This window comes from Scardinius erythrophthalmus (genome assembly GCF_964197995.2).
Source record: "Scardinius erythrophthalmus genome assembly, chromosome: 16".
In the NCBI taxonomy this organism is placed as follows: Eukaryota; Metazoa; Chordata; class Actinopteri; order Cypriniformes; family Leuciscidae; genus Scardinius; species Scardinius erythrophthalmus.
In genome coordinates, this window is record NC_138236.1 from 6,214,690 (window position 1) to 6,229,310 (window position 14,621).

The following is a 14,621-nucleotide window of genomic DNA, read 5'->3' on the forward strand; positions in this document are numbered from 1 at the left end:
AGTCTGTTGTGAATGGTCAACCGCTTACAGTGTGTGTCGGAAACTAAACTTTTATTACCATATCTGAATTTCAGCTCTGGAGTCTTCCTCAGCTTTTGTTACACAGTAATACGAACAGTAACAAAAGCGTCGGTTTTACCATATCAATTGTAGCCCGAGTCCTCATACTTTGCATAGTGGATTTGCTTTCGCTGTGCAGAAAACAGCGTTTTCTCGACATGTCGACAACATGAACCAAACCCTTCTAGGCCTCAGGTACAGCTACAGTGTTTGAGAATGGGTCAAAGTAGACGTTGTGTGCAGGCAGCCAATGAAGACCATTGGGTGGCATTATGCAAATTTGCTACAGACCTACGTAGGTTCGAGAAGGAAGTAAGACTCGTTTCGGCAGTTCAGAATCATGTTTTTCTTTTAGGAGACAGTAACTCCATTTATCAAGCACTTTGATCCTCAGCATTCATAAACAGCTATATTACACACTGCATGAAAGGTAATATCCGAAAAAGCATAATATGGGCATTTTAAGACTTAGCAACACCTGGTAACCCCCCACAAATCCTTGCCAAAATCTAGCTTGTTCTTTTTTGAGTTTGACGGCTTGTGGTCTACTGTATATACTGTAGTCTTCCAATTTATGGAAAAGAGACACTTAATTTAGCAAAATATTATATTTGGAATGGCATGAGAGTGAGCAAATTATGATATAATTTGTAATTTTTAGGTGAACTATTCCAAAAAATATTGTCATAATTTGTATTAACTCTATTTCAGCATGTGAAATCCCCATCTGTTTCCTGTTTGGATGTTGATTCGTCACCACCGCCCAATGATGCCACGCCCTCTGTCCTGACCACACCCACTACAGCTGTCAAATCACATCGGCGGTCTGTCTCCTGTGGCAACAACCCCACCAATAACAAAACAGAGGCGGGGCCTGAGATCAGAATCGTCAGAATACGGATGGATTTACATGACGGCAACTTGTATAGAAGCATTCTGGTAGTCTAACAAACAAAAGTCAAATGAAAGTGACAAAATTTAAAGTAAAAAAACTGTGTTCCCACACTTTTGGGCTTTGAAACTGCTGTATTTCACAGCAGCAATCCAGTGTTACATCAGACCAACTTTTGCATTTCATGTCAGCTCCTGTTTAATATGGATGCTGTCGCTCTTTGTTCTAATGTATACTTTCTTTTCTGTGCTGCCTCAGGTCACTAGCAATGATAAAACACCCACTATAATCAGTTCTGCATTAGAGAAGCACAACCAGAATGCCCAAGAAGCCTCTAAATACGAGCTGATCCAACTGCTGCCAGAGGGAAAAGGTGATGTCAAATTTTTTTAAATGTCATACAGAGGTGTTTATTTTTTCGAATCACATCCTAAATTGAGAAAACATTATTCTGGGCATAATGATTTGACATAGTGACTTATGATAAAAAAAGAAAAAAAAAAAACAGACAGCGGTCAATCAAATAAAATATTTTAATAAAATATAAATGAATATGTGACCCTTGACCACAAAATCAGTCACATGGGTCATTTTTTTTTTATTGAGATTTATAAATCATCTGAAAGCTGAATGAATAAGTTTTCCATTGGTCTGTTAGAATATGACAATTCTTGGCCGAGATACGACTATTTGAAAATCTGGAATCTGAAAATCTAAATATTGAGAAAATCGCCTTTAAAGTTGTCCATTTATGTTCATGAATGTGCTGCATTCACTCACAAAAATAAATGTTTTATATATTTACGGTAGGAAATTTACAAAATATCTTAATGGAACATGATCTTTACTTAATATCCTAATGATTTTTGGCATAAAAGAAAAATCGATCATTTGACTCATACAATGTATTGTTGGCTATTGCCACAAATATACCCGTGCGACTTAAGACATATAGGGTCACACATACACTATTGCTCAAAAGTTTGGGGTCAGTACAATTTTTATAAAAAAATCATACTTTTATTCAACAAGGACACATTGAATTGATCAAATGTGACCATAAAGACATTTATTGTCACAAACGACTTCTATCTCCTATAAATGGGGGGGGAATTATCACGGTTTCAACAAGAATATTAAGCAACTCTTTTCAACTGTGATAATTAATGAGAAATGTTTTTAAGCAGCAAATCAGCATATTAGAATGATTTCTGAAGGATCATGTGACACTGTTCAGGGTCATGTGAAAACAGTTATTTTAAATTGTAATAAAATTTCACAATATTACTGTTTTTTGGTACTTTTGGTCAAATAAATGCAGCCTCTGTGAGCATACATTTTTGTTTTTTTTATCTTACGGACCCCAGACTTTTGAATGGTAGTGTAACAAAATTTAAGATTTTAACTAAATTTATATTTTATAGATATAAGTATTTTAAGTATTTCTTTGTCTTTCTTTTCTTCCTCCACAGAGCTAATAATACCTCCCACAGGAAACGTCTTCTATGCCATGTCTTCAGCTAGCGTGGACTTCCTGTTAAGGAGAAGAGGAGGAAATACACCAACAGGGTCTCCATCTCTTGGCAACGAAACCAGCGCAACCTTCCCACGAATCAAAGCCAAGGGCAGAAGACTAGTCCGGACACTATTTTAACAGAAAAACAGGATATTCATGTCCAAGTACTTTCAAAAGAAAAGGCACAAAATATTTCATTCAGCGCTCTATGATGTAACTGTGTAATATTGACTCAAAAATAATTTTCTTAATTCCTAATATTAGTAATTTGTGTGAAAGCTTGGTTAATTAGCAAACACCATCGCACACCTGCAGGTGATTGGTGCGTGGGGAAAAAAAAGACCAAATAAGGAGGTCAAAAAATCTACAAAAAACAAGGATCTCCCGCACACTGTTTCGGTCTCATGAAAATCCAAAAACGTTGGACCAAGCTTTACCTAAAAAGCAAGGAACTCCCGCACACTATCAGTACTTGCAAATGAGAATCGATATTTTAAATACAATTTTGATTCTCATTTGCAAGTACTGATAGTGTGCCGGAGTTCCTTGTTTTTTAGTGAAAGCTTGGTTGAAACGGCTCTAAAATATTAGTTACAGCTAAACATTGCACTATTCTTACATTTCATAAATCCATAATGAATTCCAAGACAGAATCATGTACCTTTTGCTGATGCCAGCATCCCCCGTCTACCTCTAAAGCTCATTGGTTACCGTATATTAATCAAGAAAAGCCATTATTAATGAACTGAGAGCGCAGATAAAAGATCCCAACATAATAAAATAAACACTTACAGAAGGTACTTACACCTGTCTAAACATTTCAAACCCTGAGCTGTTCTGTGTGGGCAAAAAGCTACTGAAAATCACACACCTACCTGAAGAAGAGTCGCAAAAAACACTGCCACTCTCGAATGGTCTCACCAAGTATGCAAACTGATCGTTGCTAACTGTGTGCTTTCTCTTTAAATATTTAAACAGAATTCATTATGGTCATGGTAATATCGAGGCTCTGTTCTAAAACCTAGTAAAAAGTTTGTGTAAAAGTTCTTAGGGGCCGTTTACACAACACCGGTTTCAACTAAAAACGTAAAAGGTTTGGGGTGTGAAAACTTTTTCAAAGTGCAATTTTTTTTTTAACTACACGTTAACTACAAAAACGTGAATTTGTGAAAACTGTGACAACATGCGCATACGTATTACATATTCACTCTATAGACTCGTAGTGTTTCTTTACAAAGTGACATCGCCAACTACTGGCCTGGCAGCAGAATACAGCATTTTTAGTCGTTTTCGCGGATCCATTTGAACGGGGAACGTTTTGACAATGTTGTCATCTGCAAAAAATGCGAAGGAATTCTTTCCCGTTTCAGTACATCGTTGTTGTGTAAATGCACCCTTAGAAGGCGGCATAATCACGCAGCCTACATTTTGAAACTGGCCTTGCGTAGGGAGCACCTATAATGCCTTGAAGTGCTGCCTATGTAGGCAGCTCACTAGGCTTTGGGACAGAGCCAATAGAGTGTTGCACTGCAGGTCTCCAGTTCTGGCTGTTCTACGAAACCAAATCGATTCTTTTTAAAAAAATGCAACAAAGCTGTGCCTGTGACATTATTTTTGTACCGATAAATGCATAACGCTACGATCATCAAGAATAGAAAAAACAACACTGTTGTTTGCACCCTGATGAACCTTGCGCTCTCTGACTCGTATGCTGTTGACGTCTCTGTGGGAACGGAGGCATGCGAGAGCTCGCAGTAAGGAAGAGGGGTCTCCTTTTATTTTCAGCCTTTGGTTATGTTCGGAATAGCATACTACCATACTCATTATTGCTGCATATACAGTAGTACATTTCTGTATGCCTACTACATTTGCCAGAATGTGCAGTATATGAAAGAGTTTTTATTTTACAACATGATAAGTGGATGCTGAATTAAACATAGTACAATGTTATGATGACAGCAATGTAGCATACTCCTGTTTGAGAGCTTATCCTGGAAAAATGGCAACTGTTTCAAATACTCTTTCAACAAAAAAAAAAAAAGTCGTAAGCTAGTATTCCTTTCCAATCATAGCCTTTGTTTTTGGTCACTTGTTTGTTCAGTGCCTTATTATCAGGTGCTCTTGTGTGAATGTTGTTCCGGTGTGTTGCGCAGTGAAAAGCATGTTGCAGCTTCAGTCCTGTACAGTCAGATCTGTATTCTGACACGTTTATGCACTACATACCTCCTATTCTTGTAATAAACTTTAATTTTGATACAACTGACAGCTTTCAGACCTGATTTATGCATTCAAAATGTCATTACGTTTACATGTGAAAACCAATTTATCAACACATTCATGATTACTGGATAAGGACTGTTAAAAATTATTTTCCAGAGACTGGTCTCACAACAAGCACAAATAGAAATGTTTATACCGACTATAAAAAATATGTTACAGTAATACCATTTTCTTTACATCAACCATGTCCTGCTAAATCCATTTTTTGATCATCTGCAGTTATAAAATATATTATTATTAATAATAATAATACTAATAGGACAATAATATTGTATATTATCATTATTATAAATAATAAATATAACTGCACACAGCGATTAACAGGGTTCAAGCGCTTTAACGCATAAAAGGTATTGTTTTTTATTTAGCAAGCCTGTAACCATCTAGATCAGAGATGGAAAAGACAATTTACAGCCAATACAGGTAATTTCTAAGGAAATATATGTTTTGTCAAATCTTTTTACCTGTTATAGTGGCACCTATTGCCCGATTTCCATAAATGTGTGTATGCTTCTTTAGAATCATACGTCGCATGTGCTCACATAATTTCGTGAAGTTCTACATAAATCAGACATGAAAAAGAACATTTTCAGCCATATCAAGTGATTTGGCATAGAAATATAGCATTTTACACATTTTTAACAGTTATAACCTATCACTTATGGCCTGATCTACATAAAAGTTTGCATTCTTATTTAGAATCATATTTCACTAGTGTTCACCTAATTAAGCAAAGTTCTGAGTTTTTGTTTAGGAATGAATAGTTCGCAAAAGTAGGTTTTTAAAAAAAATCAAAAATATCCTAATTTTTCGTCAATCAAATCAGAGATGTGCGTTTTGTTCGCCATGAGCAAAGGATTCTGACCAACAGTTTAAGAGTTATGAACGATTTCGTACTTTTGATCGCTGCAGCGCCACCATCAGGCTGACACTTCGTAAGTTTTTCCTCATTTGGACCAGAGCTGGGCCAGCTCCGGATTCCTTTATGGCAATTTGGCCCAAATGTGGGCCAGATCTGGTCCCGCTCTGTTTTGGATCTGGTACCATCCCTCAAAGTCTCTACGGCTTGCGGTTTGGTCTGCCTGATCACAATTTTTTTTTTGCAGAATGCTGATCTTTGAAAAACCTAACAATTACAATAGGTTTAAGCACTAATAATACTACACACAAACACAGTACCATTCAAAAGTTAGTTTTTTTATTCTTTTAATTCAGCAAGTATTCATTAAATTGATTAAACAAATACATTAAAGACATTTTTAATGTCTCAATTATAAGATTTCCATTTAAAATAAATTGAATAAAAATATCTCACCATTTCCATGAAAAATATTAAGCAATATTAAACTTATCAACATCGAAATAATAATAAGAAATATTTCTTGAGCAGCAAATCAGCATATTAGAATGATTTCTGAAGGATCACGAGACACTGAAGGCTGGAGTAATGATGCTGAAAATACAGCTTTGCATCACAGGAATTGGTTTTCTTTATTAGTTCAGGCCTCTTTCTGAACTCACTACTGGCCACCCTTCATTATACAGAATATTTCCCCCTTATTAGTTATACAGAATATTTTATTATAATTTGTGAAAAGCTAAAGCAGTGAAAATTTAGTTAAAGTCTCATACAGTGCTTTTATTTTCTTCAATTTAATACAGCAACAATATTTGAGTGATTAAAAACATCTCTACTAGACACATCTCAATCCAATTCTCATAATGCACTTCTGGCTCCTCGAGGTCCGAGGTGATGTGCATAAATCTGTGCCACTCGAAGCACCAAACAGAAATATGTAACATCATCTCAACCAATGGTGAGAGACCCATTTTTTGTAACAACAGAAGTTTGCTAGAAAACAGATATTATTTTTGCATTTTAGTTTTAATGCTGAATGCTTTTAATGCTTTTAATTAAACACTTCACCATCTAATACCCAATGTTTCTTCTATGATCAAATAAATTTGATCATAGCCCATGCAAATATTTATATATATACAGTTTAAAAACACATAAAACTGTACCGCATTATAATTACATTTATAGCCGGTTTAGCTGAAGCTATGAGACATTATATAAATGTGAAGATTTAATGAAACTTACAGTCCTTTTACGTGCAATAAAAAAAGCATTTGACCTCATAATCATACCTGTTTGACACCTACACGTGCAGTCGTTCTGCAATACCCTGATTTCTGCTGTGCTCAACTGCATCAGAGATACTGTACGGCTTTTTCGCATGTCTGCACTTCTCCACCGCAGGTCTCGCACTGCAAGGCGGCCGAGCGATAGGCCTTCCACACCGCAGCATCTTGGCGGCACACCGTTCCCCCACCTCTCTTTTCCTCCGCCTCGTCACGGTTGATGTCTCCTACGCAGACCCAGCCGCCTGATGTCCCACGTCCAGAGCGGCTGCTGCCGGTACTGACCGCCCACTTCGAGTGGTCCTCTGTGGCCTTGAACGTGACGCTCTGGCCTACGGAAATGAGATCTATGTTGAGGACTTTCCAGTTGTCGGAGCAGTCAGAGGGCAGGAGGCCTGTGGAGCGACGCCAGAACTGAACCAGCAGGTCGGACTGTAGCGCAGGCGCCACCCAAGAGTGATACAGGTCTGGTTATCAATCAAATGGTGAAAAAGAAATAATTACTAATTTTTTATAAAATGCATACACTGTAAAATAAATTACTGCAGTATGTTTAACACTTTCAGTCGTTCTACTTCTGTTATTTGCCATTTCTTGTCAAATTTAACTTGATCACTTTCAAAGTAAATCCTACACCATTTTTTTTTGTCAGAATAGATGACTCAAAGCCATGTCTATAAGTTGAACTTCTTTTAACTTGCATGCATTTCATTGGAACAAAGTTCTGAAAAACAGCAAAATGCATCATAACAGTCTAAAGGCCAGATTGAATAAACAGGGTAAATTAGTGTGAGAGCACAAAACAGAAAAAAGCGCCAATAGAAGTGGGAAATTCTGAGCGTGATCTACTGACGACGAGCAAATTAAAGAAAGACACAGCAGATAATTTCCATAATGACCAATGCGATCTACCAAAAGCAGCGCAAATTAACATCTGGTTTAAGACATGCTTCTTTTGGCTGTCAAATTATTGTACAAATACCAGTAAATTGACTTAGAAAATCACCTAGCATGACTTATTTAAACACTCTCCTACCATAAATGTTGCATCTGAAAAGGAAAAATGCATGCATATGCGATAAGTTAAGCCATAAAAATAACCCTGTCCATGCCTTTTCAGTGCAAATTCTTCACTGTGTGTCTTTAATAAATCCTGACAGTGTTTTTTTTTTACGCCAAAAGAGGGTTTGCGCTGCTGCAATCTTTTAGTAAAACTGGCCCTAAGATGTTAATCTAGGACATATTTGCATAGAATAACTATTTAAAAAAAAAAACTGCAAACAGATGCAAGAAAACATCCTCAACCTGACCAGAACAGATTTGTTTAACAAATAGAGCTAAACTCTTGATCGTTACACATTTGACTGGGTGGCATTAAAGTGTCACTTACACTATTACATCAATATTAAAAATGAGTCTTACCATTGGCAAATGATGCACCTTTTGCAAAGCTAATGAACTCTGTTCCAGCCAATGAGAGGAGTGATATACTGCGATTGGATGGGGAGGGGGAAGAAGTGTTGTCCCATCGGCCCAGTGTGTGTTTACAGAGCTGAGCCATAGCAGGAACAGCAGCGGCCAGGGAAGCAGGGATGCTGCAGTCATATATGTGAGGCTGATTGATCTTTAACTGCTCACCTGGAAAAAATAGAAAACATTATAAGAAAATATATTAAATTACTGTCACAAAGACAAACCACATAGAATAATAAAGTAAATAACAACAATAATGTATATATATATATATATATATATATATATATATGTGAGTGTGTGTGGATATATATATATATATGTGTACATATAAAAAATTATAAAATAAAATTTTATATATATATATATATATATATATTTTTTTTTTTTTGGTTTCTATTACAATATTGCTCCCTGTTTTATAGGAGAAATAAGCCACTTAAGGTCACGTATGTCTGAAATTTACAGCCTTGACTGGCTTATTTCTTTGTTTCTCAACCTTTCTTCCTTATCTGACCCATCCATTTCAAGCCTCAGAGTGTCCAATAACAAGCTAATGTTTGATTAGGAATAGTTTGAAATGTGTACTGTTAGTGTCCCTCCAGGAACAGGGTTGGGAAACACTGGCTTATTGCTTTATTACTATTATCGGAAAGTGATAATACTGTGATTTACAAACACAAGACTGATTGGACACAAAGAGCAGCACAGTAGTAGGTGTTGTCACTATGGTTACTGTGTCAGAAGGATTACTCTTTAACAGTCACTATGGCAACTGTATCCCATAAATGTTTTGTCTTCAGAAATTGCATATGAAAAGGTTATTTGAGAAGAATTTCACGCAGCGTTTCTAACATCAGACACTCTTAAAAACAAGCATATGAAAAAAACATGCATTAAAACATGCATTAAGATCATACTAGTCCACCTCATTCATACATGCAGTCATATACTGTGGCATTAAAGTACACCCCAAAATAAAAATAATTCAAAGATAAATTCAATTATATTTTTAAGATTATTGGTAAAAAGATTCAGTTCCCAATGACGTCCATTTTATGGACAAATAAACAAATACAATGGAAATCAACCGAAACTGTTTACCAACATCCTTCAAAATATCTTCGTTCATGTTCCACAGAAGAAATAAAGTCATACAGGTTTGGAACAACATGAGGGTGAGTTTATTTTGGGGTGGACTGTCCCTTAAAGTGTGTTTAGACTAAAACACTTAATGCAAAATATGTGCAAAAACTGCATACATATTATTGCTTTAGGACAATAAATAAAAGAGTTCATTTTAAACTATCACAATTTTTGACAAAAAGGCCATATTATGCCCTTTTTTCATTTTTGGGGTATACTAGAATTGGTTTTCTTGCTTTAACATTCAAAATACACATTATTTTTCACATATTCTCCATTGTTGCAGCACCTCTCTTACCAGTCTGTCAGTAACACTCCATTTAGTTCCTATCTCTATGAAGCCCCTCCTTCTGAAAAGCACAATGTGTTCTGATTGGTCAGCTGGAGACGTGTGTTGTGATAGGTCAACCACTTCGAATGTGTTTCGGAAATGCCACGCCCCTTACCATTTACCACGGCCCTTTCAACACACTACAACTCGCCCTTTTTTCTTTCTTTTTTTTTTGCCTATGCCTTGAGCGAGAATTATATTGTGACGTGTTCGTTCCCGGAAGAAAACTCAAGACTACAATCAAGGCGTTTCGGGGAGTTCAGAAACAGTGACACTGATATATAGAATGCATTGGAGGCGTACCTATGGTCTGAAAGCGCTCAAAAGGATATGTGACACAGATGAAGTTCTGTCCATTACTTATGCCAGAACTGGGGTATGAAAACTGGCCAGCTGATTTAGGAGGGGGGAAATGAGGTGTGCTGTGGACCAACCAGAAGCCCTGCTGCTTATCAAAGACAACAACCCCTGGAACAAAAGAAATAGTGTATATTAACATGATCCACAAAATAAATGTGTGTTTATGTGCCTTAAATAGCAGTTAACTGCAGTAAAACTGCACCTTTGGTGTGGCCACAAATCCTGCCTGCACCTTCAAACGGCTTCTGTTGTGGTGGCTGGTCGTTATACAAGATGTATCCAACATCACCGCCCTGGAAAAAGTTAAAGCTCAAAGCTTCTTCATAATAAACATGCCCTTGTGAGGAGCATGTGATATAAAGCATAAGTTCCTCTTTTTTTATGAAACAGTTATGTGCACATAAAGCCATAAACACCCGTTTTAGCTTCATTTGTGCATGTTTGTTTGCATGTGTGTACACAGCAAAAACACTTATGAGAATAAATTAATTAGGTATCTGATTTGTGCCACTTTTAAATGTGGTAGTATAACTAAATAGATTTAAAATACATGTATAATTAAAACTTGGAATGTAAATGCCAACGCAGTGTTTTAATACTTCTGCAAAATGGGAAAAATGTGCAGACTACAGAACAAGATAAGCCGAGTAAGCTTCTCGAGAATCAGCCAGAAAATTATGGATAATGAAAATATTTGGGGAAAAAACAAAAGTTGATTTAAGCAAAACTGGACATTTCTCTTTTTTTTATTTATTTAGCCAACAACTTTATGATAAAGTCATGTTGTGCTATCATAATTGCATAATTGGAGGGTGAGCTGTACCTCATATAAAGGCCCTACTGTTCTACCAACAGCACTTTGACTGTCATTAACTAAAGTCTTCCCATCCATCCATCCCTCACTCTCTCCATCCATGAAAAGATACTTCAGCCCCTCCTGCACAGGGGAATGATGCAGGTGTGGGAGTTTATACAAGTAAAACCTGCAAGGAGAGACAGAAAAGAGGAAAATATGACCCAATCACATGGATGATGAGTACATTTTACATAAGCTAAATCCATGTATTAACTTATAAGTAAATATATATATGTTCAATCTGTTCATCATATAAAGTGATCAGGTCTCTTCAGAAAATGTGAATTAAACCACTCAATTCATATGGATTAGTTTTACAATCTCTTTCTGAACTTTTTGAAGTGTCACAGTGGTAGTTGCGTAGCTGTCAATGGAGGGGCAGAAAGCTCTCAGATTTAATCAAAAAGATCTTCATTTGTGTTCTGAAGATGAACGAAAGTCTTACGACATGAAGGTGAGCAATTAATGACAGAATTTTCATTTTTGGTGAACTATCCCTTTAAATAGTTCTGTTGTGAATAAGTTTTTTTTTTTTTTTACATCTCTCATCCTCACCAAGGCTGCATTTATTTGATCAAAATCACCATAACTTGGACACTGCTTGACATGACATGTCAACTACCAATCATCTTTGATGTCACAGTATGTCCTCAATACAGTGCTAGGACTAAGAACTGTGTCATGTACTGGTATGATATAAAAAAATACTGAATAAAACATAAAAACATAAAAAAAGAATGGACAAAGATGACCTGTGACCCAGTAGACTATGACTCAAGATGTTGCATGTTATGCGTTTCTATGCCATTTAAAAGTATACAAACCAGTCAACAGGTTTTCCCTCATCATCATAACATGAGATGGACGAAGAAGCTCCTGATGCATGAAGGAGGAGCAGAACATGAAGCAACATGATGGAACTTAATTAACCTGAAACAGTACAATAGTTTCATTTGTCTGTCGGGGTAAATCAAGTGTACAAATACAATAACAAACCTTCTCAACAACACCACTTTTACACTGTTACAAACAGTCTGAATATTAACGGGTGGTTTATTACTCCTGTCAGTTTTTAGTTTTAATGTAGGCGTTGTATGCTTGGTCTAATAACAAACTCCAAATAGCTGCAATAATGATCATCGATATGTATTTAAATATTGACAGAAATCTTATATTTAGCCTACCTTAACGAAGGCAGACGTTCTACTGAGACAGAAGTAACTGAATCATTTCAGTCCTTCCGAAAGTGAAACTTTTTAAAAATCCTCATGTTGTCACATGTAGCAGGTTCATTGTAGACGTAGAATCGCATTTAGCTTTAACCCAAAATGGGCGGGGATTGGTGGCCATGATGTTTTCATAAGTGTTCGGATAATAAGTATTTTCTTATTAGAACAATTGTGCATTTTCAATTCAGTGTTTATTACAGTTTCTCAGTATCATTATTCATGCGTTTATTATTATTCACAGCGCTGCTAAACCAGGGAGAGTTGTCACGCTATAACTGTAACTTTTCTCAGCGCCGTCAGGAAGAACCAATCTCAGTCATTTGTGATGACTGGATTCGTTTTTTTTTTTTTTTTTTTTTTTTAATATACATAGCCTATATATATAATTTTATAGCGATTGATGGGGACGATTTTCAGTTGTATGCCAGATGCCAATCATTGTTATTAAAATGTTCACTTTTTTATTGTATATGGTCTCTAACGAGGTTAAAAACATCCTGAGATTAGAATGGCGCTCAAGGGAGTATTAGTTATTCTGAGCCCTAGTGCGCCTCCTGAAGGAACCACCTTTTTGTTATTTACAACCGTATCCAAAACACTGATGTTGTGCAAGTCAAAATTCGGCATAACACCGGAACACCGTCAAACCTACTTGTTTTAATGCTCTTATGAATATTAATGAAGCTGAAGTAATGGTGCATGCACCAACATGAAACGTGTCTAGTTTGTAGCAAATGCTAGAAGAACAATACATACTTTTGTTTATTTTTAATGAATGAAACAATGTTGAAACGCTATAAAATGTTTGAAATCCAAAGAATCCCTCGTAAAAATCGTGTCTGTGCATCTGTATGAGGTTACAACATATTAAACCTCATGTCATGATCAGTGACGGACTGGCCATTGGGCAATGTGGGCAAATGCCACTGCGGCCGCCTGGTCTCATCACTTGTTGTGGCCGCATCACAAACAAATAAATAGGCTAAATAAAGCGAGGAAGCGGCCGCCTATTGGCGCAATGGCTGCAAGCGGCAGCACCACCAGCGGCTCGCTCGCCGAGCTCATCACAACTTGTGGCGCACAACCATATAAAAAGGCTAAATAAATAAATAAAGCGGAGTGTCTGCAACAATAGGCCGTCGCAAATCAACAGACTAAGTATATGAACTGACAAAATGTAAAAATGTGTACCTTGAATGCAATGTAAGTCGCTTTGGATAAAAGCGTCTGCCAAATGCATAAATGTAAAAGTAAATATGAATAAAATAATAATAAATTAAGCGGAGCTGCAGGCGGCCACAAAAAAACAAGGAAAAAAGCAAACAAACAAACACCACGGCCTATCTCTGAAAAATAATAGCCCTATGAACTAAATAATAATAATGACTTTTTATTTCTATTTTTCCTGTGAAGGACAAATAGCCTAAATGTATGTAATCTCTCTATTTATAAGGTATTTTGAATGTTTTTAGTCAGTGGAATTTCTTGCAATCATTGACCTGATGAGATGATAGATAATGACAAGTGAATGATGGGTAATGAGAGCATATCAACAACACGGAGTGAAAGAAAATGGATCGAGGAATGAGAAAACGGCGAGTAGAAAAGGGTGGAGCAGAAAAAAAGAGAGAGAAGAAGCGTGTGAAGAAGAGTGTGTTGTTTGTGTTTCTTTGTTGGTTGCAGATGACTTGAGAAGACAAATGTGGCCTCTCTGCTAAAATTGCCAGGGCCTCTTTTTGGTGCCAGTCCGCCACTGGTCATGATCATGATTGGCCTATTATTGGTGCAGCGGAAACCACAGTATTATGCAGTTAATTCAACGAAGTAGCCTAAGTATTTCTTGAATTTCTTTTCTCTTAACTTCCCTGTTCTGTTTTTGTTCAGACAGAGAATGGCCTAATTTAAGAGAAGAATCATCATTTCCTACATGTGTGGTGAGAAAAAAAAAAAAAAAACATTTCACCCATTGCAATTGAATCACATTGCTTTTCGCCTCTATCACATGTTTCTGCTGTTGTTAAGACATTTAGAAGAAAGTTATTAGTACATATTTGTGCATATTAATTGGTAGACAATGTAGCATGCCAGTGATATGCCAGTGGCCCAGAAAGATGTACAGTCACATTCATTTTTGAAGCTGTCAGTGCTTGGTTTACAAATACATGGCTATTTTATGTAAAATGCAATCAGATGATGGCTACACTTCAGGATCAAATAGATGTCTAAAATCTTTTGCTTTACTATGAATAACTGATATTGAGCTGATATAAAACAAAAATAGTTTAGTAAATTCTAGATTTACTAAATGAGTGTTACTCTTTTCGGAATTGTAT

The 14,621-nt window shown here is 36.4% G+C and overlaps 2 protein-coding genes across 7 annotated transcripts in view; one reads left to right on the forward strand and one right to left on the reverse strand.

Moving 5' to 3' along the window:
- rgl2 (ral guanine nucleotide dissociation stimulator-like 2) overlaps positions 1 to 4,730 on the forward strand; it is a 28,078-nt gene extending 23,348 nt beyond the window's left edge. For 2 of the 5 annotated variants that reach the window (XM_081388441.1, XM_081388440.1), the window contains exons 18-21: positions 772 to 999; positions 1,211 to 1,325; positions 2,425 to 2,632; positions 2,992 to 4,725. In XM_081388441.1, coding sequence (XP_081244567.1) covers positions 772 to 999; positions 1,211 to 1,325; positions 2,425 to 2,606 — 525 coding nt within the window. In that variant the 3' untranslated portion in view covers positions 2,607 to 2,632; positions 2,992 to 4,725. Of the gene's footprint in view, positions 1 to 771; positions 1,000 to 1,210; positions 1,326 to 2,424 lie in introns of all 5 variants that reach the window. The other 3 variants (XM_081388439.1, XM_081388438.1, XM_081388442.1) reach the window with 2 other exon arrangements.
- A 1,195-nt stretch (positions 4,731 to 5,925) lies between these two features.
- On the reverse strand, positions 5,926 to 12,393 carry dnase2 (deoxyribonuclease II, lysosomal). 2 transcript variants are annotated; one of them, XM_081388444.1, is made up of 7 exons: positions 12,244 to 12,393; positions 11,884 to 11,989; positions 11,027 to 11,186; positions 10,406 to 10,496; positions 10,147 to 10,311; positions 8,316 to 8,531; positions 5,926 to 7,225 (listed from the first exon to the last, which is right to left on the reverse strand). In XM_081388444.1, exons 2-7 carry the CDS (start codon positions 11,970 to 11,972, stop codon positions 6,963 to 6,965), a joined length of 984 nt encoding a protein of 327 aa, XP_081244570.1. In that variant the 5' UTR covers positions 11,973 to 11,989; positions 12,244 to 12,393; the 3' UTR covers positions 5,926 to 6,962. The 2 variants fall into 2 exon arrangements, with proteins under 2 accessions (XP_081244570.1, XP_081244569.1); XM_081388443.1 differs by having other exon boundaries at positions 5,926 to 7,360.
- Between the last annotated feature and the right edge of the window lie 2,228 nt (positions 12,394 to 14,621).

Bases quoted from the DNA above. Each gene is read 5' to 3' on its own strand.
- dnase2 (XM_081388443.1), bottom strand. From the start codon at position 11,972: ATGTTGCTTCATGTTCTGCTCCTCCTTCATGCATCAGGAGCTTCTTCG. The intron at 10,497-11,026 runs GTACAGCTCACC...AACTTTTTCCAG, and splicing joins CAGTAGGGCCTTTATATGAG to GGCGGTGATGTTGGATACAT. The intron at 10,312-10,405 runs GTGCAGTTTTAC...CTTTTGTTCCAG, and splicing joins GATTTGTGGCCACACCAAAG to GGGTTGTTGTCTTTGATAAG.